This window comes from Struthio camelus, chromosome 8, assembly GCF_040807025.1.
Source record: "Struthio camelus isolate bStrCam1 chromosome 8, bStrCam1.hap1, whole genome shotgun sequence".
NCBI classification, from domain to species: Eukaryota; Metazoa; Chordata; class Aves; order Struthioniformes; family Struthionidae; genus Struthio; species Struthio camelus.
In genome coordinates, this window is record NC_090949.1 from 13091742 (window position 1) to 13117944 (window position 26203).

Genomic DNA, 26203 nt, shown 5'->3' on the forward strand with positions numbered 1-26203 from the left:
TGTGCATGCAGAAAGCGGGGTTTTTTTGTTTGTTTGTTTTTTAGGATTTGATAGCCAGTCCACTGTCAGAACAGGAGAGTAAATAAGGATGACTAGTACAATAGGTTTGGGTCTTATTTTAATTCAGTATATCACATGTACATACATGTATACATACACACATACAGCAAAAGAAACAACCTAGAGGATGAAAGAAAAATTGTAAGAAGTATCTCCGGCCCCTTTTAAATACTTTGCAAGTTGCACACCTCCAATCTGTATACAAAAGTATCCTTTTTACCGCTGCCTATGCGTCTTGGTCAGGGGACTCGGACATCGCTACCCGCTACAGACTCGCCATCTGCAATTACTTCCCCATCCAAGGGCAAGAGAAACTCACCTGAGCCACCTTAGGCCCTCTGGGAATTCGGGCACCGCGACCAACGGGGGAAGCGGGCAGGAAGCCAGATGACAACAAGCGAGGCGGAAGCAGAGAGCTAAGCGTTACTCAGACGGAAGTTTCCTTTAATGCCGTTTTCCCCAGTTACAGCTCTGGGAGTGCTCTCAGGGCTCGTGGGATGATGCCCGCTGTAACACGCTTCACGGCCGCACAGAGCTTTCATAGCTCAGAAGTCGTGAGGAAAGCTTCAAAAAAGCTTCCAACCGGAACGTATTTATTTCTCAGACCCGTCTGAAGCTACCGCTGCTGCTCGAGCTCTAAAACATACCTGGGGCGAGGCCTCCAGTGGCCGGCGGGGGCTCTCGGGGCACCGCCTCCGGCGCCTGCTGCCCCGGCCCAACCCGGCCCCGCTCCGGCGACAGGAGGGCGGCGGGCAAAGCCCAGCACGCAGCGGCGACCCTCCGGCTCCCGCCTCACCTGCCGCGCCGCTCCACACCGGCCGCGGCTCGCGCCCGCTCCCTGCCCCGTTTTGAACGCGCCGCGCCCACGGGCATTGGCTGCTTGCGATCACGTGCGTCGCAGGTGGGCGGGGCGCGGCGCGGCGCGAGGCAGTGCGCGCGCGCGCGAACGCCTTTCCGCACCCCCCCCGCCGCCGGGCAGAGGCGATGGGGCAGGGGAGGAGGCCGTTGCCGAGGGCGCGGCACGTTTACCAAGCTACGAGCTAAGGAAAATAAGATTTCATCGCGTCTAAAAGTTTGAGGATTTCAGGATGAGAAAGATTAGCGAGTACTGGTTCGTGAAAGCACCAGGGGAAGTAAAAATTGGCCCCTTCCTAAGGAAGGCGCGTGTTTTGCCCGTCCTCTTATTTTTTAAACAAGATTTGGTATTTGGAAATAAACTTAAAAAAAAAAAAAATCCAGCAGAGGGAGGCAAACGACAAAGCACAGGAAAAAAAAGTAACGGAAAAACTTCCCCTATACTGGGTTATGTTAAAGTAAGAGCAACATTGCATAGAAAACATAGAAATCGTTAAGCACAGCATTTCGGAAGATCCGCACTCATTACACGGGAAATAACTCAAGCAGTATTCAGCAGAGCTAACAGAGACTACGACAGTGCATGTTGCCACCTCCACCTAAAGCAAGGCTAGCGTGCGTCCCGGCAGGCTGCGGCCCCGGTGAGCGCCGAGGCGCCTGTGACCTAAAGCAGTCACTGCAGCAGCCCCGGCAGCGGTGCTCAGCAGGGCAGCGCGTCACCCAGAACAGCGCACGCCTCTTAGCCCTGCAGTTATCTCACCTGTCGTGCAGCGCTGAGAAAGAACCTATATACTACTTTGAACTATTCTTTTTGTCTCTAGTGGAAACAAATCAGCTACTAAATTTTAAAAATGTTAGTTTGGTATCAAAGTCATTCTATCGTATTGTTGCCCCTTGACCAAACAGCAGAAATACAAGGCCTAGGGATAACATCTAACTGCCTGGACATCTGGAAAGGCATGGAATGACATCTGGAATGACCTGGAAGAAAGGTCATTATGGTATTTCAGTTTTGGTTAGTCTGAAGCTTGAGAGATTAGTTTAATCAGACCTGTCTCAGGATGTGGATGATACAACAGAAGGTGGTGGTTGGGGGTCGGGAGTTTCCAAGTCACGTGTTCTTTTACGAACCTCTTGCATCAGTATAATGGCATAAAAACTACCAAAAGATTGTTTCACAGGAACTCTGAAACGGTTATTCAGAAATATTAAAACAAAATAAAGCATATCTTCTCCATTTGTGTTGTGACCCAAGACTACTGGTTTTGGGGGGGGCAGCGGGAGGGTTTACACAGAATATTGTGATTAGGCACTACTGTAATTCAAACCCACAATATTTTGTATTTCAAAATAAAGATTAAATGAAAATAAGACTCCTTAAAACACTGCATATATAAGCTTCTTTAAAAAAAGCAATATACAAGACACCATAATTCCATTTTTATTTTCGAAACGCATTTTCATTATAATTATTTAAGATAGCTATAAATGCACTTTTACTACCTCTGGGAATTATTTTTGTCATGTTTTCTAATAATTTCCATAATATTATCTCCTGTTACAAAGCTATTCTGTAATTGTTTAAGTCTCTGTTGTTCCCTTCTCTTTTGGTCATGAAGATATGGGGAATTCAGCAGCTGTGGAGGAAGAATGGTGCCTGTTGGTTTTACTCTCTTCACAACATCCCAGAAAAGCTTCTTGCTGTTGTTATTGATAAAAGTAATTGCAGTTCCACTGTGACCCAACCTCCCTGCTCTTCCAACCTGGAGAAAAAAAAAAAAAGTTCATTTTCAGTTACCAATATTAAATGAACTCCTTCGAGTCTCCTTAAAGTTTATTTTCTGTTATAAAATAGACTTAGGAATTCCACAGCTACTATATGACAAGGCCAAATCCCCTAAGCACAAAGTTCTGATAAGCTTCCTGAATTCAGAATATGCAGATTTGAAGCTCTGGTTTAAATGCATCTAACATTAACACTTGTATTTGGGAAAAACTGGAAGTCTAATTGATACCGAGGATGTATGATATAACTTACAGGCAATCAAATTAAATGCTTAGAGTAAATCTGGTGCAAATAACATATTTCAAAAGTTATTACCGCAATGCCGCATACAAGTATCTTGTATCTAGTAGGATACATACAATCATCACCACAAAAAAATACCCTACTTTCAATGCTCTAGCAACTTAAAACTATTTCTCAATATTACCTGAAGCTCTTGAGCAAATTGGAAGAGAATCTCAAAGACTCTCTACTTAAAAATAGCGTTTTAGTATCGGTACAGTTTTGATGTTTTAGGATCTTCACTGGGAAATTTATTTATTTATTTACTACTTCCTTGAAACTTTACTGGAAAGGTAATTAAAAACACAGAGAAGTACTGCATATAGTAACACTGAATAATTTTGGTTGGAAGGACCTTTGCAGGTCATCCCACCCAACCTCCTCCTCAGGGCTAACTTCACAGTTAGATCAGGGGGCTCAAGACCTTGTCCAGTCGAGATGTGAGCACATCTGAGGACACAGGTTCCACAACCTCTCCAGGCGCCTGGTTCCACTGGTGAACCACTTGCCAGCTCTGTCTTCTCTGTAACCACCCACTACAGAACGTAACACAGCAATTCAACGCCCACATTGACCTTCTTTCCCCAAGCCCACCCATGCCCAGCTCCATCAGCTTCTCTCCATGTCACATGCGCCAGCCTCGAGTTTCTCCAAAATGCCTGGAGTTTGTCAGCCTTTCTTGTACTGGAAGCCTCAAAACTGGACACTATACTACCGTCCTGTGACTTCCTGACTGCCAGAGAGGAATAAGCAGTTCTCTTGACCTGCTGCCTACACTGTTCTGTGTACACACACACATACACACAACTTTACTTTATATTTTCCTCTTCTCCTTTATTCAATAAGTCCTGTCTGGTTTTTTTCTGTGATGTGCCTGAGAAGAGAGGTACTGGGGTGGGAGAAGGGAACGAAGAGAACATTCAAGATTAAATTTCTCTCCGTTTTACATGCATATCCCACAGTGTAGATGAGCTGCAGCAGAAAGAGGGGTATTTGCCCTTTTTTTTCCCACAGAGTGTAAAAATATGGTAAATCTTGCTTTCTATTTATCAACAAAATGCTGTAAGAAAGCACAAAGCGGAGAGGAATAACAGTGCGGATACAACTGACTGAAGAGTAGTTATCAGTCTTCACTATTTCTACTCTGATCCAGAAAACCAAGCTTTTATGCAAGAGACTGATGAAAAAGATATTCCAGCACCTTTCTCTCCTTTCCTATAGGAACAACCTTCTGAAGATAAAAACCATATTTACATTTGTATATTTCAATTTAAATTCCCATAGTTGGATGTGGTACATTTCAGTATGCTTTGTAAAAGAACTTTGGTAAATAATTCACGCAACTCTTTTTGTTCCCTCCCCAACTTTTTTTTTTTTTTTTTTTTTTTTTTTTACCTGATGTACATATTCATCCATACTGGAAGGCATATCAAAATTTACTACCAGTTTCACATTGACAAGATCAAGTCCTCTTCCAAGGACTCCAGTACTCACTATAACTTCATACTTCTCTTGAAGTAAACCCTGCCAAGGGGGGAAATAAAAAAAAAAAAAAAAAACCCAGAAATTACTTCTCTTATTTTTCCCTTATTTACATTTTAGACCTCTCCAAGCACAGGTTAGAGCTGTTATAGGGCATCAAAACATGCCTGATGGGATTATTCTATTGCAGAAGAAAAAAAAAAAAGCCCCCCACCGTGTTCTTAATTTAAATGGGTCACAGAATATCATTCACCAAGAGCTGCTTACAGAGAGACCAAAACCACAGTTTTAATTAAAAAGCATCACTTAAACTAAATGCATACTTAAATTCCCAATCCAAAGCAAATAACCTAAGAAATAGTCCCTAGTGTTTATCTGCATTTAAAATAGCATTATTATCTATGATTTTTCTTGTCTCCCCCCACAACACTCCAGGCTTTACCACAGAAATGCAATTAACAGATAGGTAAATATCCTATAAACCGCTTCCCAGAGAAAAATAGTCTGATGAAAACAAGAACTGTAGTTGCAAAAGTTTTGATGTATTATTCTGAATCATTCTGTAAGTGACAGCAAATTATGACCTAACTTATTCAAATTAAATCACCTTTTAAAAAAATAAGATTAGTCATTTTAAATTTATTAAACCCATGTGACTTTAGGAGGCACAAACCTGTAATATTTCTGTTCTTTCCACCTGAGACTTTTCAGAGTGCATGGATGTACACTGTAATCCCGTAATCTTATGAACGGCATCACTCAACAGATCTGCTCCTAGTTTGCAGTCCACAAATACCAACACTGGAGGCTTGAAGAGTTTCTTATCCTGTATAATTAAACAGTTTATATAAAAAGGTACTACAACAGCTGATTGCTCATCATCAGCAACTTGGATTCAATTTCTCTTGCTCATTATCTCTGCAGTATTAACAACATTTTTGAATGAATAAACATTCGTAAATTCTAGATAAGAAGGAACAAGATATCAGCACTGAAACTACACAAATCTGTACATCAATGAACCTAAAAGGATTTATAGGAATCAGAACCCATATTTATCTCTTTATGCTTTCTTTTTAATTAAAAGCTTTCTTTTATGTTCCTTTAAATGTCATATGATAATTTTGGCTTTCTGCAAGTTCTGAAGCTGAGTTAAAGACTCCCAATTTTTTCTTGCATAATCTCAGCCGTGATTCAACACCCCCCCACCAAGTACTCATAAAAAATATGTAAGGGATTAAGGCCCTTATTATTGATAAAAAGAATATTCACAAGGAAGTTAAAGAACTAAATTAGCTTTCTCACTAACTTCTTTAGTGACTTTTAAAATGACAAACCACTCCCAGACTATAAAGCAGCTATAACTGCTTAAGTTGTATTCCTCTCCAATTCACAGATACGCCAGTACAAGTCTTTGTTGCACTAAACCAACAAAATCACAAAAATAAAAATAAAAAAATCAAGTCATTTTTAATAGGGGCCAATGAGGGATCCAATTTGCTGCTGCATAAAAGAAGGTGTGAATGACCAGGGGGTGGAAAAATCCCCAAAACTGCCAAACGCTCTTCCTTTGCAGAACTACTCAACTTGTTAGTGCGGTTATGTGCTTAACGTCACTCCACCTTTTCACTACACACAGATTAGAATCAAAGGTGAGAACTTCACACAGGTGTGTAAAGACACATGAATAATTTGGCAAGTTGCTTTTATGATAAAAACATACTTACATTTAGTATTTCAAACAGTTTTTTCTTTTTAGATGGTTCTTCCACCCACAAGATAATTTGGCGAACATTAGAACATGGCAGATTCTTTTCTCCAATTATTATTCTTACAAAATTGTGCAGAAGCTGATTTGCTAAGTGTTCAATCCCCACTGGAATTGTGGCCGACACCAGTATGGTTTGATGATCATGAGAGATGTTCTCCAAAATATCCAACACTTGCTGCTGGAAACCCATCTTTAACATGGTATCCACCTGAATAAAAAAAAAAAATACTAGATCTGTACCAGATTTTTCAATAAACAGCAGGATCTTCAACTTGTATTGACATAAGAATCATAATGCTTATGATTAGCATGTAATTATCCAAACGGAGGACTATTTTTAGAAGAAAATCCAAATGAGAAAATGAAAATCAACTGGTTCACTCTGGTCTAATAGTATTCCTCTAGCTGTCAGGTATGCAAGTCTTTTATAACCAATAATGCACACATTGTTCAAACACATTTCACATAACAGAAAATTTCAATTTTTAACACTAAGAAGTATATTTCATCTTTATGATATACTTAATCAGTGTTACTAGGCACCCACACTGGGCCTTCAATAACCCCTCTATAGACAATGCAGCCCCAATAACTGAAAACTTACTTCATCCACTACTACAATTTTTATGCCATGAAGTTGAACAGAACTTTGCTTTAAAATCTCTAGAAGTCTTCCAGGTGTTGCTATTATAACCTAACAAAAGACAACAAAAATAACAGGCATTAACAAGTCCATGAAAGGAAAGACGACTATCCTAGAAAAACAGTAAGGTTAAGCACATTTGTGAGAAAGGCAATAAATAGTGAAATTATTTACGTTCAAGTTAGAGTCTTGAAACCTCTGCAGGTAACTTAATACATTATGAAGCCTCAAAAGGAAATGAACTTTTTAGTACTCTAATGGAAATTTCTAAATATCAGCAATACGATCTGCATTAAAAAAATAACTTTTTGTAAAAAGAAGGAATTGTAAGTTACAATTCCTTATCTAATAAAATGGTATATTTCACTCTTTGAAAGCGGTAGTATTATTCATGAAAAGAAACCCTTTCAAAAATAAAGCTGACATTTAAAAAATACTGTAAAATTTTCAGGAGCTAACAATTATTTCTGATAGTGTAGACTTACGAACAACTCCATTTCTTTTTGCACCCATGCGCGTCAAAAGTAACACTTTTCTTTTCTGTAAATATTATTAAAATATAACTCTTCAGAGGGTCTTTCTACACTTCAGTCCTTACCTTAACATTTTGTTTGAGACGGTGAAGCTGTGGTGGCAGTGGTAATCCTCCTACCAGGAGGACTGTTCTCATGTTTGGTAAACCAGCCATCAGTTCTTTCGCTTGTCTCTCTATCTGAATTGCTAATTCTCTTGTTGGTGCTAAAATAAGCGCAGATGGAGTTTCAGTCTAGAAAAAAACAAACAAAAAGAAACTGTTGAACATAAATTTGCTTTCTTATTTAGGTTAAAATCTTTCAAGGTTAAATCTCCCAACACTAAAATACAAAACAGGTAGTGCAGCTAGTGTGAATGCAGTTAGACTGCTAATACCCTCTCTATCTGAACTGAAGACAGAAAGTAGGAAGGGATTCTACCTGTAACAGTGCATACCAAGAAAGTCAATCCCTCAGTTACTCAACTTTTGAAAACAAGAATTAATGCATTTGTAAGTACAGTGTTAAAATAGCTTCCCGACAGTTTAACAAAAACAAACAAACAAAAAGAAAAAAAAACACACAAAGCATGGAACTCTCTGTAAAAAGATCACTTTCTTCTATTTCAGTTATTGCATTGAATTTACAGCAGTAATTCCTAATAAATTTCACAAGAACTCAACACACAGGATGCTATCTGAATCTAGAGAAATCTTAAAAAAAGTTTTTTCAAGTCAGGACATTACAGGCACTGGATATTTCCCTTTACTGTTCCACACATCACTTTGAGTAAGTATAAACATTAAGCGTATGGCAGAGAAGTAGCAATAGTAATTTTACACAGCAAACCCATATGCCTCTAAAAATGTAAAAACAAAGCCAATAACCTTCTGACCTACTCTCAGTCAGGCAAGTATAGATGAAATACAGAAGTAGTATAGTCTTAAAAAATATCTTTAGTCCATATATAAAAATCTTTGGCCAAATTATCACCTCAGTGATACTTCGGCAACTCCAGAAAACACAAACTTACAGAATAAAAGTTCCTCTCAGATTAAGAAAAACACCAGAATTCCATAGAACTGGAAAATTATAAAAATTTGCATTTACAAAAACAAAAAGGAAAAATCCTACAGGTCATACTTCAACAGTGACAAAGCTAATCAAGTAAAAATTCTATTTCACATTCACAGTAACAAAACCACTTTTCTTAATACAGTTTCCCAATTCCAGTTAACACATAGCAACAAAGTAAAAAGAGCATAAGGTAAAACAGAAAAATGGCAGAACAATGGTCTTGCTTTGGGACAAGCTATTTCAGCAATACTGATCATAAATCATTTAAAACACCCTGTTCAACAAATAACAAAGCTCTCCCATAAATCGATACTACAACCACAATTTTACTTAATAGCTGTCTGGATGGTATCTGTTTCTTTCTGTTCTTCAATGGGAATATTTAGATATGATCAGCAGGAGGAGGTTGTTCCTTTGCTATTGCATCATCATAGGAAGTGCACAGCTAAGCATTGTCCCAAAAAGGGCTTTTTCAGCTCCTTTTAGTTAGGCAACAGTGTTCAGCTTAACTTACCACACTCATACACACAAAAAAAGGTATCCAAGTGAACGATAAGAAGCCAAGAACTGTCAAATATTATTTCATCCTCAGATTAATGTCTCAGCTCTCTTTTAAACTGAAATTATTTTAAACAACAAAAAAACCTCCCATCTTGAAATATACATCAACTTGTAAAGTACCCTGAAGATGAAGAGAACAGAACAGCAGGTAGAGAAATTAAGGTGAAGTATAATTCACTGAGGCCCTTATTTTGTGCATGTTATTATAAGCACATAACCATTCTTGCAGACTTTAATCATAATGCTCCCATTCCTAAAACTAATGCTATAGTACTTTGAAGATTAAAAGAGTTAATTAAATAATCTTTAAATAATTCATTTTATATTTATATATATAAATATATATATATATACACACACACACACACACACACATTATATATAAAGGCATCTAAACCGTCCAAAGCATCAGTGAGAATCAGGTCTAGAATTTCCAAAGATACTCTTGTTCTTCCTCTGAATAAAAATATTAAAGCAATACTAAATCATGCACATGGTATAGAATACCATGCCATTATTTCCTCATTATACACTCGCATCCTTTTGAAGTAGAAGTTTTGTTAATTGATTCCCCCCTTTGAGACTGTGGGAAGCTGTTTTAAGAACTAGTAGATCTGACAGACCTGAATTCCTCTAATTATTTGATGGTCTGCTGAACATATACCAACATTCATTTGTCTGTGAAATCATGCACATGTCAAAAAATCTCTTTCAGCCATCTGATCCATCAAGAGATAGCAGCAGCTACCTACAGAATGCCTGTAATTATTTTCACTTTCTAGTTTAGGTCAATTAAGACATTTAGCAGAGTTTAGTTACTTTACCTGATACACAGTTTCTGCCTGTTAAGAAATGTTAATGGAGATACTTTATTTCCTGACCATGGAGTGAAAAAACATTCAGAGTCATTAACCAACAACCCTCCCCTCAAAATAACAACGCACATCAATCAAAATAAAATAAATCATTGAATTTCAATAGAAACCACTGCAATTACATTCTCAATTACCCTGAGAAGCCTGGAGACAAAGTTACAAACCACTTTCTCAAAAGAAACAAAGTTTGATTACCTCTTTTAAAACCTTCATAATAACTGGGAGCAGGAAGGCTGCTGTTTTTCCTGAGCCAGTGTCTGCACTAGCCAAAATATCCTTTCCCAATAGGCCAACAGGAATCATTTGCATTTGGATGGGGGTAGGAACTTCATAGCCAGAATTCTTTAAATTATGGTTTAAAGTTTCAGGAAAACCACAGTGTTCAAACTCTATAATAGGTCTTGGAACTTGCTGGCCCAGGACAGCAATACCTAATTGCAATTTAAGGTTCTTAACCTGCTCATCTTTCAAACCTAAAATAAAGGAGTGATCTTTATAGGAATACGATGTATCAAGCTGGAGAGTTTCTGCTTGAGATTCTGCTTTTGCGAGTTGGTCGGATTTTAGGTTTTTTTCCTTTTCTTGAGCTTGTAAAAGGTGTTTCGCTTTGCATTCCAAGCTACACACATCTTCCTCTGTTTTATCACAGATATACTCCCCATAACGACCACAGACAACACATACAGGTTCCCCAGGTGCTGCCCAGCGCTGCGATTTGCTGAAGGATTTTATGGGTTCTTCCAAAGAGCTGTCTTCATCAGTATTTTGGTTGTCCTTGCTCAAAGATGTACTAGCAGCACCAAGATCTGATGGACTAGCTACAGGTTCTGCGCATTCTTGTAGAAGTTCATTCAAACCACCTCCTGAAGCGCAAGTTTCTTTTGTAACTGGCTTACAATCTTGGACCTCTGGGGTCTCCTCTAACAAAGATTCTCCAGAAGATAATTTATTTTTCTTAGCTGTACTTTCATCTTCAACAGCACTCCTCTTGAATTTAAGAGATCTTGGTAAAAACATGCTTCTGTACACTAGAAAGAAAATAGTTACTGCTGTTAGATACTACTACCATTGAAAAACAATTACTGTTACCACAAAAAAATTACAATCAAGAAAATATATTTTCAAACCTAGACACTGACTCTTGATTTTTGACAGCATCTAGAAATGGCCTTGTTTAGTCTAACATCTGTAGAACAAGATAACAAAAAATTATCTTGGTCTTAACAATGTCGATGCAATGGAAAGCAGTATTTTAAAATAACAGTTGAATCGTGGCATAATACAAACAGAACCACCTACAGTTAATTCTGAATATTAGACATTTGCAGTTGCACATAAATTTCACTAAACTTTCACTAACTATCTGGAAATTTTTCCATTTTGAGAGTCAGTCATAATTAAATCCTCGGAGAGTTCAGTTGTTTCCAAAATGAGATACAGAAACAAAACACGTTTTTCTAAGCTATTAGGGGAAAAAAACACACACACGAGAAAAACGCTATCATTTCTGAGACAGTTGTGAAATTTAGTGTGGCACCATTCCAAGATCACACCTTTTGTTGTTCTTTTGAAAGTGCACCCAAATTTGAAAAAGCTGTAGACTTTAAGATCTGTTTAGGATCCAGTTCTGCTTGTTTAAAGTGTCAATCAGAGAGCAAAGACCTACATGATCAATTCGCAAAGTCTATTGCAACACAAGGAAGCAGAATTTAGTGTGCATACATAACCTTAATTTCTATGTTTTAAATCTTTCAGTCATCGACTCCAAAATGTCAAATGTTCTCACAAATCTTTTAGTACACAGTTCTCTCGGTATGATAAAAATCTGTAAACAATGTATGCAAAATAAAGTAACTCATTCTGAATTAATCATACTCTGTAAACCAATCTGCCAACTTCTTTTTATATCAGTTTTCTGAAAATACACAAAACTCTCCGTGTTTACCAGGAGCTTTTTTTTTCCCCCCTGCGCAAGTGAAAGTGATTCAGAAAGATTAAGAACCAGCAGAAACGTCCATATACGATAAAAGACTAGATGAAGCCTGTTCGCTGTTTGACCACAATCCAGGTTTCACCACCTAGTTTTTCGCACCTACGGAAAGCTTCCCACTACCAACCTCCTTAAAAGCACAATAAGCTTTTGCGGTGAATTAAACGCGCGCTGCTGCGACCGAGGCCGAGAGCAGCCCGGCCCAGGCCTGCGGCGGGCTCGGCCCGCCCGGCTCCCACCGGCGGCGGCGCGGTGACCGGGGCCGGGCAGCGCCGCAGACCGGGCCCCAGCGCCGCCCGCCTACCCACTCTCGGCCGCGGGGCTCCCGGGCGGCGCAGCTCGCTCCTGGTGTCCCGCGGCCCTGCTGGCGCGCCGCGGGGCAGTGCCACGGAGCGCGGCCATTTCCCCCCCCCCGCCGCGTCCCGCCCGCGCCGCCGAGGAAGGACACCGCCCCGCGCGCCGCCGCCGCCGCCTCCCCTCACAAAATGGCGGCGGCCTCGCGCCACCGCAGCGCCGCGCCGGGAAGCCGCGGCCGGCTCGGCTCGGGGCGTGGGGGGGCAGCAGGGGCGGTCGGGCCTCACCGGCGGCCGCTGGGCTGAGCTGAGCTGACCTGACGGAGCCGAAGGGAGACGCTGGCGGCCGCGCCGCTACACCGCGAGCAGCCGGGCGACGGCGCTGGCGCTCAGAAAGCGGCGGCGGCGGCAGGGCGCTCCGTCCGCAGGGCTGCCCCGCCGCGCGCCTCTGCCCGCCCGGCTCGCCGCACAGCGCGAGGCTGTGGAGCCGAGAGAAACACCTGTTCCTGCTGGTGCGCCACAGAGATGCCTGCCACATGCATTTACCCAAGTGAAACACACAGCAGAGCGGAATGGCAGTGTTGTCCATATACCGCAAATCCCGGTGAGGGAGTTGTATTAATTTCAGTAATAGATATGCATACCTTCTTACACTACCACTACATTTCAATGTGTGAGAACACCACAATGAACGTTTTTATTGTATCATGTTTCATCGAAGGGTAGAAGGGACTTTCAGACTGACCATGTCCCACGAGACAGGCCACAGCCCTAGCAAACCAAGCTCACAGAGAAGAGTACCGTAAAGCACCTGGACACGGATCTGCTCTAGCAGGTGCTTTTAGCAGCTTGGCCATCCTGGTGAGCTCCAACAGAGCGGTCACTGCTGCCTCCTTTCTTGCCAAGGGCCCATGTCACCAGAGGAGGTGACACCCCTTCGCAGATACTCCCTCGCAGCACCAGGGCCCGTGGCGGCACTGTCGCTGTGCCCACGCCGCTTGCAGCAGGTCCAACTTCTGAGCACAAGCAGGAAAAGCAGGATGCTCCCAAAGGAAAAGTACTCCCTGTGACCACCAATGGTTTGGTGCGTGGGAAAAATAGCTTGCTGGACGCGATCCGCATTCATGCTGATGCAGTCCCAGGTACTCCAAATCCTCCAGAACAGGTACGTTGTGGTACCTTACCCCACTCCTTCTCCAACATTGATGCCATTAGGCTGAAAGCACCCAAAACCCTGGGAAGGCCTATTTGCCTTCTGGCTCATTCTCTGGTTGGTGAACAGCAGTAACCTTTCTTGTTAAAAAAAGAGCTGGCTTGAGCTCACCCATAAATGCCAGCAGCCCTCTTGGAAACAGTCTAATGGCAGTCCAGAGACAGTCAGAGGAGCCAGTGGAAACAGGGTTGAAACACAGACAGACCCAGCCGGGGCCCTGTGAGCAGCTGGGACTCGACCGCAGCAGCTGGCTGCAGCGTTCTGTAACGCACCAGTCCGCTCACACTTGAAACGTGGTTTGTCATACAGTATTCTGGATTTCTCTGTAGTAGTAGCAGATTACCACAGTAGCAAGATAAAGCTTGTGCAAAGAGGGTTTTCTTTGTTTGGTTGGCCTTTTAATCAGCTGGTACCATTGGAGGAGACGGGGTTGAGCTTCTAGAGAGACTAAGTGGGCATTTTTAGAACTGAAAAACCGCAGGGCACCTTTCACTCACACTCCATGCATTTTTCATTCTTTGTGAAAATCTCCACCTTCCTCTGATTTAGCCCCTGTCATTCCCCTTTGCTTGCACTGAATTTCTTATACTCATTTTCCCTGCCCGAGTTTCTGCCATAGGCTAATTTCCTTTTCTTACTTCCATTTTTAGGAGGTCATTTCCTGGAATTCAAAACATAATTTGCTAAATAAAGACTAGTATTTCAACAATGTTCAGTATGATATGAGATACTTCATATTCTATAAAGCCCATACATCGAAAATATATCGAAAATATAAATATCCTATCTGTATTAGCTCTTTTCCTTTTTTGCTCTTAGTTGATTTCTGTGACAGGAATGTCAGTTCTAAAGGCGACTTCTGCATGAAGTAGCTGAATACCGAGAAAAGTAACATACCTTTTATAGTGGTAAGAATGCTATGTTATTTTGTCGAAAGCAATCAACCTGCCCCCACCTGCCATGACAGAAGAGTTCTCACACTTTGAATCGCACAGACACTTACTGTAACAAACCTGCTTAGCATTTTTGTTCATAGAGCAAATTCCTGCTGTTCTGAGCCGCCAAATGCAGAAGTCTACTATATGCATTTTTGTGGAAGGAATCATGTAACCAGTGGGTGTTTCCCAGGATTCATTTTTGGGTGCATGACTTTCAGTTTGTGCTCTACCCTATATTCATTTCACGAGAGCATTATTTTGTTAGTAATGAACATCTACTAGTTAGGTACTGATTTTTTTGATCATCCTTTTGAAGATGTACAAATTACGTTGCATTTTATAACATCATTGTTACATAACAAATGTAGCACAAAGTCACATTCTCCAAACAGAAAACATGCCTGCACTGTTTTTTATAATACACGCTAGTAGCTTTCTTGTCCTTAGCGTTTAATGGTCTTTTAGTAGATTATCTCAAGGTTCAGCACAGCAGTCAAGATAAAAGGAGGTCAGAAGTATTACTCAACTTGATTAAAGGCTAAAAGAAACTATGTAGCAGTCAGTCTGCAGGATGATGTTACTAATGAAAAAAATAGCAGCTTTCCTCTCTCTCTTATAACATCATTAATTATTTAGGAATCCATTAAAAGTTGTTCAACAAGAACAACTGTTAATACCTAACAAAAATGTCTGTGACCAATGTCTGTCAAACCAGAAAAGTTTGGCACCCCTGTAGATATGGGAGAGGTCACTGATACAGTATACTCAACTTTCCAAAAGGTTTTCAACAGGTTCCTCACCAAGGGTTTTTACGGACGCTAAACAGATACAGGACAAGAGGAAATGGTCTTGCCTAGATGAATCATCCTTCATTACATGAAGGCAAGGTTAAGTACTCAGTAAGGAGGTATTCTCACAGTGGAGGAAGGGGGAGTCACCAGTGAATTCTGCAAAACTTTGTGCGTTCTGATATATTCATCGGCCACCTGAAGATCGACAAGGTGAAAAGGTTTGCTGGCAGTAAATATATTATCTCAGATACTAAACACAAGGGCCAACAGAACACATCCAGAAGAGCCTTGCGAGACTTGGTTAAAAGTGCAAGATAAAAAAGTCCACAGATAAAATTCAGACAGGTAAATGCAAAACATTTATGGACAGGTATCCTGACTCTGAATACAGAACTGGGCTCCAAACTGGTGATTACTATTCAGAAGCAAGGTCGGGGGTTATGAGAAATAATTCCATTAAAGTGTCAGTTCAGTATGTAACAGCAGTCAGAGGAAAACAAGTCAAATGTTAGGAAACACTAGGAAAGGTATAAAGAACATTATTCTCACAGTGTATAAACTCACAGTTCACCTACATACATACTCCTTATGGTTCTGGTTCTCCCCACCCCTCATCCTGCATCTCAAAAAGACTATAATATAGATCATGAAAAAAATTTAGGAAAGAGTTTCATGGGTATTCAAAGGCAAGAAATGGCTTGCAGGAAACAACTGTGTAAACTCAGAGTCTAACAAAGACATGACTGAGGAACAAATACAGTAGGTCCACTGAACTTTGCATGGCTCATAAAGGGTGAACAGCTATTGATAGTTCATTCTCTCTTCCAACAAAATGACTAGAGGGAGCCAGGTTCAAAAACAGACAAAAATAAAGTGCTTCCTCATGAAGGGGAGATGGACTCTGAAATTCCTTGCCACAAGGCAGTGGGCCATATCCCATGGGGTTTTTCCAAGCAGATCCCTGAAGAAACCAAATTCTGCTCTGAAGTCTAGGGCTGTGATCCTACTTTTGGCCTCTTCTGTATGGTTCTATATAAAATAAAGCTTAGAGTAAGGAATTGCTGGAGAGAAAAAAAAAAAAAGAAAATAAGTACAAAGACAAAATCAACGCTCCATCACATCTTTAGTAATAGAACCAAAAGATAATAAAAATAAGAACGGGGAAGCTCAGGAAAAAGTATCCTTGACAACATTAATTGTCTATAGGGATGTTGTATAGAATTCTGGGGATTGAAATCCTCTATCTCATCTCTGTATCGCTTATGTCCAAGTTCTCAGCCCTTTTTCCATGGACAAGGAGCTAGTTCAAGTTGAAATGAGCTGTCAGTGATGGATCTGCTCTTAGCAGACAGAACAACAAAGAGTTCTCAGACTTACCAACATTGCATAGCAATATACAAGGCATACACTTGATTGCTATCAGTGTATCACTAGACATACAAGTAATAAAAACGACACCTGAGAAGTAATGGAAAGAATTAAAATAATGGAATTTTTCAGCCACTGCTTTGACCTGGTCTATACTCAAAAAATGCACTGCTTTCTCCAAGTTACTAACTTACATGCGCTGCTTCAAGCTTGTAATACATCTTATAGTAAATACTTGTGACTAAAAGGGAGTGCAAATTTCCAAACACTGTAGTGCGCTATCCTTTATTTACTTGGAGAGGTCGATCAAGACAGATGCATCAAAGTCTCCTGGAATAAGTACTGCGCTTTGTGAGCAGGCTAAATAATTACTTTTATTCTGGAATAAAGAGCACATTCTATTCCAGTCACTTTCCTAAGCTTTTTTTAGAATGCTGAAATATGTAAGAGTAATAGATATTCTTGGTGAATTGAATTCCCACCCTCCCAACTCTTTCTGCTGTTAATCAGACCTGAGGGAAATGACATTTACATGAAATTTGAACTGCAAGTTCTGTACCTTTAGAGGTCACCAGACTGAACAAAATGTAGCTCTCAGACATCCTACGAGGATTTTGTCTCGGTAGTCTTCCTCTTGAAAACTAGTTAGTTCAACCATTGGCTGAAGAAATTTAGTTTTAAGTCCTGGAAAAGAAGGATTTACAATTTTCTTGTCTTGGCAGTGAAACGCGTGGGACAATCTATGCTGTGTGTGTTAAGAGTACAAACCTGCTACAAAAATGACCGTGTATTGTTATTAGAAAATACTGTTCAAATAAGCCCTTACAAAATTAATATGCCTCTTAGAGTAACTGCTAACACAAATATTAAGAGCTACAGCTATAGAAGCGTAACAATGCACACACAAAACCACATGTACAAGAGAATCAATACACGCTGACATGGATTTACCTGTCAGTTGCAACAGATTCATTATTTCAACTACCAAAGTAGTAAATTCCTGTTACAATAAGATAGTTATATAGATTAAAATTCAAAATACTTAGTGAAAAAACATCCAGTAACTCATATTAATATGAAATAGTACCATTCTTTCATGTATCTTAAATATCAAAAAGATTTTTGCCATATTCCCTCATGATTCCCATATCAAATACACATAGAAAGCAAATGTGAACTCTTGGATTCCTGCCCTCAATTTAGAAAACAGGTACTTTGCCTTAGAGTTTATAACATCCCACAGCTATTCTTCAGCCACGTGAACAAACTCTTCCCATCACTTGCAAACAATAAATAATTCAGTAAAACAAGAGATTGGATTAAAGCAGGAGATCAAAACCCCTTCACTTCCTGGGCACGCTAAATTCAGAAGAAACAGGTGTTCTGCATACTAATTCAGCGATGGTATCACAAGCGCTTGAAAGAGCTGCTCGACTGCAGCATATGCACCAGCTCTCCACAGCGGTACCTGCGAGGGTGACCCTGTTAGTTAATAACACAACCTACAAGGCCTGCAGGCACCTCTCCAAGAACGTGGCAAGCTGCTCTCAGGTTCCACATAGTGACTCAATTACCAAGTGAATACATTGGAAATGTAAGTGTCCAAAAAGTTTCAAGATGGTGTGTTTTAAGATTCTTCTGTAGATAATAGGAGCCAAAACACCCTCGCATGAAGCCTGAATTTTCCAGATAGAGTGAGCTCTCTAGATAGGTAAAAGTTCTGAGAATGGACTCAGATCAGAGCCAAAATAGAGCCTAATGCACCACTCCCTCAAGTGGCAAGTGTCAGTACTGACAAATCCAAAAATTAAAATGCACCTCAAGAGTATGCAGGTGTCTCCTCAAGAGGAGGAGTTTTGTCTTTTCTTTATATTATTCATTATTTTAAATATCTCAAATATGTATCCTATTTATTATTATTCCAAATTAAGGTGGCCCAGTGCTTTAATTTTGGCTCTTACTGTAATAAGAGATGAAGAGGAGGGAATTTACGATGATGTTCCTGAGAGAATAAAGATCATCCCCTGAAATTGTGAAATCCCAGAACATGTATGTGCAGTGTTAATTTTAAGATGACGTCAACAAAATATCCACTGCTGGGTGGGGGTAGGGGAAATTAGGGAAGGAGGAAGAGCTCCTCTTGCCCTGCTGGCCCAACCTTATAGGAAGCACAGAAGTCCAGGTCTCTGGATCATCATTACTGGAAGCATTTGGAAATGCTGCCAAAACACAGCAACACGGTTTTGTTGCCAGGAGTCGGTGAAAGATGAGGAAGGAATTGAGAAGACACGGAAATCAAAGAATATCTGCTTGGGAATGGGGTCCCCTGCACTCAAATTTGGCCTCTGTGCCTGCTCCACCTGACGCTATCAAACTAAATGTTTCTTTCTGTCACTTTTAGGGAATTTGGACCCACTCTGTAGACTTGTAGGTAGGCAGGCAGTCAACAGCAACTTTAACCCGAAACACACTTAATGAATAGTTCTCTGAATGAATGAATCAGTGAGTCAGTGACTCCACAGATTTCTGAATTACAGCTCTGAAGGAACTATATAGGAAAAATCCAGATAATTTAAGAACAAATAATGGTGGCCGATGGTAAAATTCTAACCACTAAGTAGTCAATTCTGTTCATATTCATGTAAACTGTGCTGAGTTTGTACAGATATTGCATCCAACGTACTTATTCTGAGGTCTGTTTTTTTCCCTGATTTTGTTGAATGCAAACAGGCAATTCCTAAGCTTGTTACAAGTAAACGATCAGTAAAAGAAGTGTTAGGATTAAGCTTATGGGGCTTCCTGAGCACTCTCCTCAGATGAAAAGCCACATTCTAAGGAGACATTAGTCTCTGCATACGTCCATGGCTAAGACGGAATTGAAAAAAAACTAATTAAATATGAATATTTAAAAGCATATTACTGAGTTCCAAAAGAGAAAAAAAGAAAAAAGGCAAAGAACAGCCCTGCCCTGAAGCCCTGGCATAAGCGACGCTAGTCCATAGGGAAATAACTGCAGAGGACAAATCATGCAAAAAAATATGAAGATAATGAATATATGTAATTATATGCTCAAATACTTTGTATAATGTCTACTTTGAGAATCAATGGGCTCCCTGATTTAATATCACCACAGCTGTAAAAACTACAGCTAATACAATCTGCAAGTTCTTTGCACAAGATACAAAGTCGCTCTTTCCGATTAAGAGAGACTGATTATAGGGGATGGGAATTGTTTCAATCAACTTACAAATCTCTGTTAGGTCTCTAAGAGGTACAGAACAAGGATTTGATCAAAAGATTACAAAGAAAATACAACCCTTCCAGTGATTTCGATAAGCTGTAAACTGGAACTCCAATTCTTAGAGAATTCGGGTATAATTGAATAAGATGAAATAAATCTTGAAACATAACTTTTCTTCATTATGTCGGTCTACTACCAGCTGTAGTTTCTTCTGCTTACTTTCTTATGCAGGTATGCCTTGGAAAGGATAACTTGAGATGCTGTTGCCACATTCAAATTCGCAGGTGCCATTCCATTCACAAAATATTTCCAAAAGGGGTAGGAAATGACAAAAACAGTAGAAGTGCCTGGTAGAACGAGTACATGGGTCATTGAGTGGTTTAAGCATTTTTACAAGTTATTTTTCGTAGTAAACACAGACACTTTCCAGGACACAACAGAAAAATAATACAATTATTGTGATCCTCGTTCAATCCTAGCATTCCATAAATTTTGATGTGGTTTTACACAGTTGTATACAGCTCCAGTATTAACTATCTACGTTTTGTAACAACTGCGTGCATCCAGTCTCCAGTGAGATTTTACACTATGATATATAACTTGTCCATCTCAGAGAGGAATAAACAAAACAAAAAGTTTCCACGCTCGTCATTCAGAGAATCCCAGTACTGGGAGAAGACTTGAAAAGAAGAAAGCTCACATCATTTGTGACCGCACAGCAGTCCCAACTCTGTGCATCCTTTGCGAAGGTAAATTCCACCCTACCTGCTTCCCTGTAAGAATGCATATTTTCATCTGAAGAAGTCCGAATGTGTTTGTTTCGGAAGACTAGGTAATATAGCCCAACAATTAGATAAAACACCACTCCAACATCAACCACAAAAGAGAATGTGTGTAAAAAAAACTTTCATAAAAGTATTTTTATAAAAAAATTTACATTTTTCTTTTAACTTTTTTTTGTTTTGAGCCTTCGACATGCAACGTTCAGGTGAACACAAATGCTCAGTCTCAGTTAGGTATTTGTAATTTAGTAAAGCTACTATAAAATATGAAGAGGCATCCTGTAATCACACACTACAATACTAGGAGACAACATCCCTGGGGTAACAGCATCTGCTTGAAAACTCCCCTAAAATATAGACTAAGCGCTCTGAGAAAAACACACAGAAAAAACGTTTAAGAAATTCCTCACTCCAATCATATGCAAAACAATATAGAAAGATTCAGCAATTACAGACCTAGAGGAATTATCATTCTTAGAAGTCAAATGTTAATAATCTGTATTTGTAACAGCATGTGCCAAAAGTGCTGGCCACAACACGATACTGGGCGTTAACTTCAATTCATCTGTTTTGGGTAAAGTATACTGTATCCCATAATATTAACCTGTAATACTGTATACGGTAATACTGTAACCTCTAACATTAACAGGTAGATTTCATTTAAAATCTATAAAAAGAAAACTAAGATTTTTTTAAATAATTTATACAGCTGTACTTCCTGTGATGGGGAAGAGGAGGGAGAGGAAGAGTGGAAAAGAAGGAAATGGGTTTGTGCATGCCTGAACGTTTTCTTAGTAATAAAAAAAAAAGCAGCTCCAAAGAGAAGGCCAGAGTAGTGAAGGCTGTTAACAGCATATTAAATATCTGTGCTAAGAAAGGCAGACGTCTGTGTATGTCATGAGAGTCACACGAGAAGTCGAAACAAAGATATCTTACAGCAATCTCCCTTGAAAGTTGCAGATTAACACAGGTGTAGAATGAATTGATTTTTCTGTGCCAAACCAATTACCTGTCAATTAAGAAGTAGCGATCATCCCCTATTTCTGCTGCTTCTCTTTTTTTTGTTAGCATAAGCTTCTTGTTTCTCTTAATAGGGTTCTAAATGACATGCTTATGAAATAGTAAACACACTGCCTCTTGGTCTATCAAGTCCATCATTACTGCCATTTTTTCCCTGTGATCTGTTATTCTTCTCCTATTAATGTTAAGAGATGAAAGTATTAGATGATACGGTTCCTTAGGCGATTATTCCATAGTTATTGTTATATAAGACAAAGATCTTGTTTTTCCATGACATGATTGTTGCACTGATATAGGTCCATAGAATTTTAACCTTTTCTAGACTACTTCTATCCTTTCATATGACTATTTTTCTTTCTGAGAGGACATGAAAACCTATTACCTTTAAAAGCTGCTTACTAGTTTGCCATTAAAATTTGAGTTCCAATTAATAAGGCTGTTTGGACACATATGAGATAGGCATCTATTCCAAAAACAAGACAATACTCCCATAATATGCACTTACTGAAATTACCCCCCCCCCCTTTTTTTTCCCCCCTGAGGTCCCAGACAAAAGGATGGGAGAGAAAGAAGAGATATTCCACCAGAGACAACAGGAATCATAAGTTCCAGCTTGCCAGATGACCTGTGTTTAATGTGTATTACCAACTTCCTCCTCAATAACCTCTTTCTAATCATATCACTTTCTGGGAGATGAAGACCTTCCTAATTAATCAGCAAGTACATTAAACTAAACAGTTTATGCTCTGGTACATTGCAGTTACAGGGAGACAGGTGGAAGAAGCACAGAGCTGTGATTTATTAGTGTGATGGACTAAAGGAACGATTTACATTATAATCCTTTCGAAAAACTAGACAGTAAATTGCTCTCTCTCCACCTCTAAACACCAATATTGCTAGTTCGGAAAGCAGAAACCACTGTATTAAGAATGGTCTGGGAAACATGCATGGCAGCTGGTATAAACTAGACTTGTTACCAATATTAGTGTTAAAATCTATGCCAATATTAATCATTGGGTTTAACCTTCATACTCCTCTACATTACGTTTGTTCCCTATTCTGCCTCTTTATGAAGCCTGAAAACGCCCTAGTTGAATCCCGCAAGCAAAAATTATTACAGGACATCGAAAGGCTATAGAAAAAAAACCCAACTCACTGCTGCCAGAGCAGAGGACAAATTCAGGATATCCCCAACTACTGAGTGTCTGCCAGCTGCCACGATCGCCTTTGGAGGCTACAGGCAGCTGTAAACAGAACAGAGGATCCTTCGAGTTCCTGTACTTTCTGGTAGCGGCTGGCTTGGTGGCTAGGCAGCTCCAGGATTCAAGTCTCAAAAGCTTCCTTTATGTCAGCCTTCACCTCTGCTCTGTGTTACTGTTGGTCTCTAGTCCAAAGATTTTTAAGTTTCTCCAATGCCACTCTTCATACACGGATTATTCAATGCAGACTTGACAGTTTAATGAAAAAAATTACCTTGTGGATCATTTTTTCCACTGATTCACACTGCAGATCTCTGATGTCCATTTTGCATACCTGTGGCATATTCAGCATTAATTTCACTAGCAGAACTTTTAGGCACAAGCTAAAAAAATGTTGTACATGAATGCTAAGTAAAATAGAGGAAAATAGAACTGTGACTTAGTTCACCAAAAAACGTTACACTTTCAGCTAAAATCCTTTCCAAAAGGATTGTAATGCTAATATAAATACTTGGTCAGTGAGTAGCCCATCCGTCCATGACTTTTTAAACAGAAAAGTATATGAACTGGTTTTCAGTTCAAAGACAAAACATTTTTTATTTTCCTCTCATCTTAGAAACATGTGCATCAATTTCACTATTCCTTCCCTGGAAGAGTTTCTTCCCTATTTCTCTCTCTATTTACATAGAGAAAAGAGTGAGTGAAAAGATGACCTTAACATTTGCCATGATTAACATCCATTCTTTTTCATAACTTTTTTCATAAACTCCAAAAGAACAAACCTAGGAAGTTGGAGAAGCAGGGCTAAAGTTTTCTGCAAATTTCTCCTTACTACATATTTACTCCAGCCCTTCCCCCCCCCCCCCCATCACATGGAAAAAAAAATGATTCACTGTGTCATTTAACTATCGTTTCAAGTGCAGTTCTGCTCCTTTAATTCTTTAGAAAATCATTTTCAAAACATTTCTATATAAAGATGAGCTGAAGTAGCTTCTCCTAAATGGTAGAACTTTTTCTCTAAAAATATGTATCAATACAGGAAAACATGCCTCTATCAAGTCATTACCGAACCAATACACTTCTCAGATCTGCAGCAGTTAAAACACCTAAATAATCTGTAAGTGAAAATGCATCTTAAAATTCCAATAGTTACATTTGCTTTTTTTTTTTTTAATATTTTTTCTTGCTTCATCAATACAAACATCTGTCATTAATCTGATCATCTATTTTAAGTAAACACATTCTTGCACTTAGCTATTCACTCATGGCAAACACGAATTGCCCTCTCAGACAAATGCTACTGTATGCATAAATGTGTAACAGTCATCCTATGGAGACTCAAAAGCACAGACGAAAGAGTGACAAAACAGTAGGACTAAATAGCAGATCTAAGCATTATTTATTACCTATCTCCTGGCATAAATTCCCTAGTCTGTGTGGGGATATGAGGCTTTAGGCTATATAGCAACCCAGAAATATCTAAATCTACCGATCAGTCTGAAGATAGATTGGGTAAACGAGGATATCAAGTCCATGTAAATCCAAAACTGTCCTTTCCCTAAGTCTCAGCACTTACCATGTCAAGGCTTGGCTCTAATTTCAGATGTCTCAGGTAGCTGTTATTTATATTCTTCTGAGAAACCCAGTTCAGACAAAATGACTGAGCTCCTAGTTGAGTTCCAGCTAAACGAGCACTTGCTGGTACCAGCACATTAGTCAAGAACGCTCCCCCAAATCCAATCCTAAAAACTAGAAACAGCTGTACCGACTCATTTGGAAACAGCTTCCACTCCGTTCCCTCATATAAGTCAAGCCAAATTCCCAGCTACCTAGCATGAGATGAAGACCTCCCCAGAACATGGCTTGGCTCTTCTCATCAGCCAGAAGATAGCATTGTACCAAATACTGGCTATTATATGGATTTTTCTCATAAATGTTGTTCTTACTTAAGGAAGTATACTATTAAATATGAACAATATAGAACTGAAATACTCTTATCTTGTGGGGTACATCTGAAACTCAGTATGTCATTTCAGTTTTACTGCAGTAAAAGAGGGAATGTTTTGTTTTCTCTTTTAAGCTACACATCAGCAAACACAGTCAACATGTGATAAAACTGAGGCCTGGAAAACAATGTGTATGAGCAAATACTAATAAGCAACAATTATATAAGACTTTTGCTTATTAAAAATAAGCAAAAGAAATGAGAGTATATCACTAAAATATTTGAAAAAAATAAATCCTTTAACTCTCTCGAGTCTTTTGCTTCTGTGATCCATTTATGGTATTTCTCAATTAGTTGTTAAAGATACTTATCAGACAGTCCTCCACTTCTCATGACATTGTGGCACTAAGTTGTTGGTCTGTAGTAGAATTACATGCTTCAGGACCACAGACCTTTGAAGTTAAAACAACAGATTTGTCCTTCTGAACTTCAGTCAGTTTCCAAAGTTTAGTTTGCTGTGAGAACATGCAGGCAATGCATTAGCCCAGCTTGATAAAGCACAGTAACTATTTAAAAAGAAAATAAGCCTCAAAAATGCAACATCTTTCTCATTGCCACTCTTGAATGACTGTTCCCTATGCTCTCTATTAGAAAGATTCAAGGATCCTTTCTAATGCCAGTAACTTTACAGCTGGTGACTCTGTAATAACAGAGGGTAACAAGATAGAAATAATGAATGCCTCCTTGTTAGGCAGTTTTGTTTGTGCTGTTCTCATCGAGATCTGCCAAGAACTTTCCATGCAAACCTTACTTTTCTGGGGTTTATAGCTTGGCTGCAAAAACCTGCAGCATGATAATGCCTAGGTCAAAAGAATTCAAATTAAAAGTTGTAAAATATACTTTTAGATTTTGGAATAAATTAAATACCTACTAAGTAAGATAAACAGTTTACCACTTTATATGTTTTTAGTGGTTATATTGGGGGAAAAAAACCCTCTGATTAGCAATTTTGTACTCCAGATCATTATATGTTTTCTAATCCTTTGGGTATTAAATAAATCTGAAGTATTACAGTGTGAAAGGAGACTTCTGTGCTGTATGACTGAGATTCCACTGTTTTGTTTTTTTTTTTTTTTTTGTAAGGAAAGCTTTAAACACTACTCATGGGATCCTATCTGCTAAACAATTCAGTGAATTAAATAGGTGGCTAATTCACAGTACAACTCAGCTGACTTAGGTACAAGGTTTGTTTGTTGTTGTTGTTTTTTTAAAGTTTAACACCATTTTACAAAACATAAGCCCAGAATTTCCATATTAAACTGCTTCTTTGAACAAAACTATTCAAGGCTTTGAGCCGTGCAAACGTCTAATTTCAATGTTCCCTTTTCTTTTTTTGTGACATGACCTGTTAGAATATGGTCATTTTGTAAAGTTCCTTTCCTAAGCAATCTGGTTGCCTGTAGCAGCTAGCAAGACACACAGAAATAAGCGTTGAGGCACAAATAAGCGTTGAGGAGCA

At 39.3% G+C, this 26203-nt stretch overlaps 2 protein-coding genes across 13 annotated transcripts in view; both read right to left on the reverse strand.

Moving 5' to 3' along the window:
• Window positions 1-905, reverse strand: part of KIF14 (kinesin family member 14) — a 35432-nt gene extending 34527 nt beyond the window's left edge. Inside the window, exon 1 of one of the 2 annotated variants that reach the window (XM_068952229.1) lies at window positions 708-905. The gene's annotated coding sequence lies outside the window, so the exon portion shown is untranslated. Of the gene's footprint in view, window positions 1-379 lie in introns of both variants that reach the window. The other variant, XM_068952230.1, reaches the window with a different exon arrangement.
• A 1435-nt stretch (window positions 906-2340) lies between these two features.
• DDX59 (DEAD-box helicase 59) overlaps window positions 2341-26203 on the reverse strand; it is a 33532-nt gene continuing 9669 nt past the window's right edge. The window contains exons 1-9 of one of the 11 annotated variants that reach the window (XM_068952178.1): window positions 12377-12438; window positions 11632-11729; window positions 10100-10932; window positions 7478-7645; window positions 6841-6930; window positions 6193-6444; window positions 5139-5291; window positions 4379-4507; window positions 2341-2678 (exon numbers count right to left, since the gene is read on the reverse strand). In XM_068952178.1, coding sequence (XP_068808279.1) covers window positions 2415-2678; window positions 4379-4507; window positions 5139-5291; window positions 6193-6444; window positions 6841-6930; window positions 7478-7645; window positions 10100-10921 — 1878 coding nt within the window. In that variant the 5' untranslated portion in view covers window positions 10922-10932; window positions 11632-11729; window positions 12377-12438 and the 3' untranslated portion in view covers window positions 2341-2414. Of the gene's footprint in view, window positions 2679-4378; window positions 4508-5138; window positions 5292-6192; window positions 6445-6840; window positions 6931-7477; window positions 7646-10099; window positions 10933-11031; window positions 11166-11631; window positions 11730-12021; window positions 12161-12198; window positions 12439-12475; window positions 12690-17056; window positions 17182-26203 lie in introns of those variants that run through there. The other 10 variants (XM_068952179.1, XM_068952171.1, XM_068952173.1 and 7 more) reach the window with 10 other exon arrangements.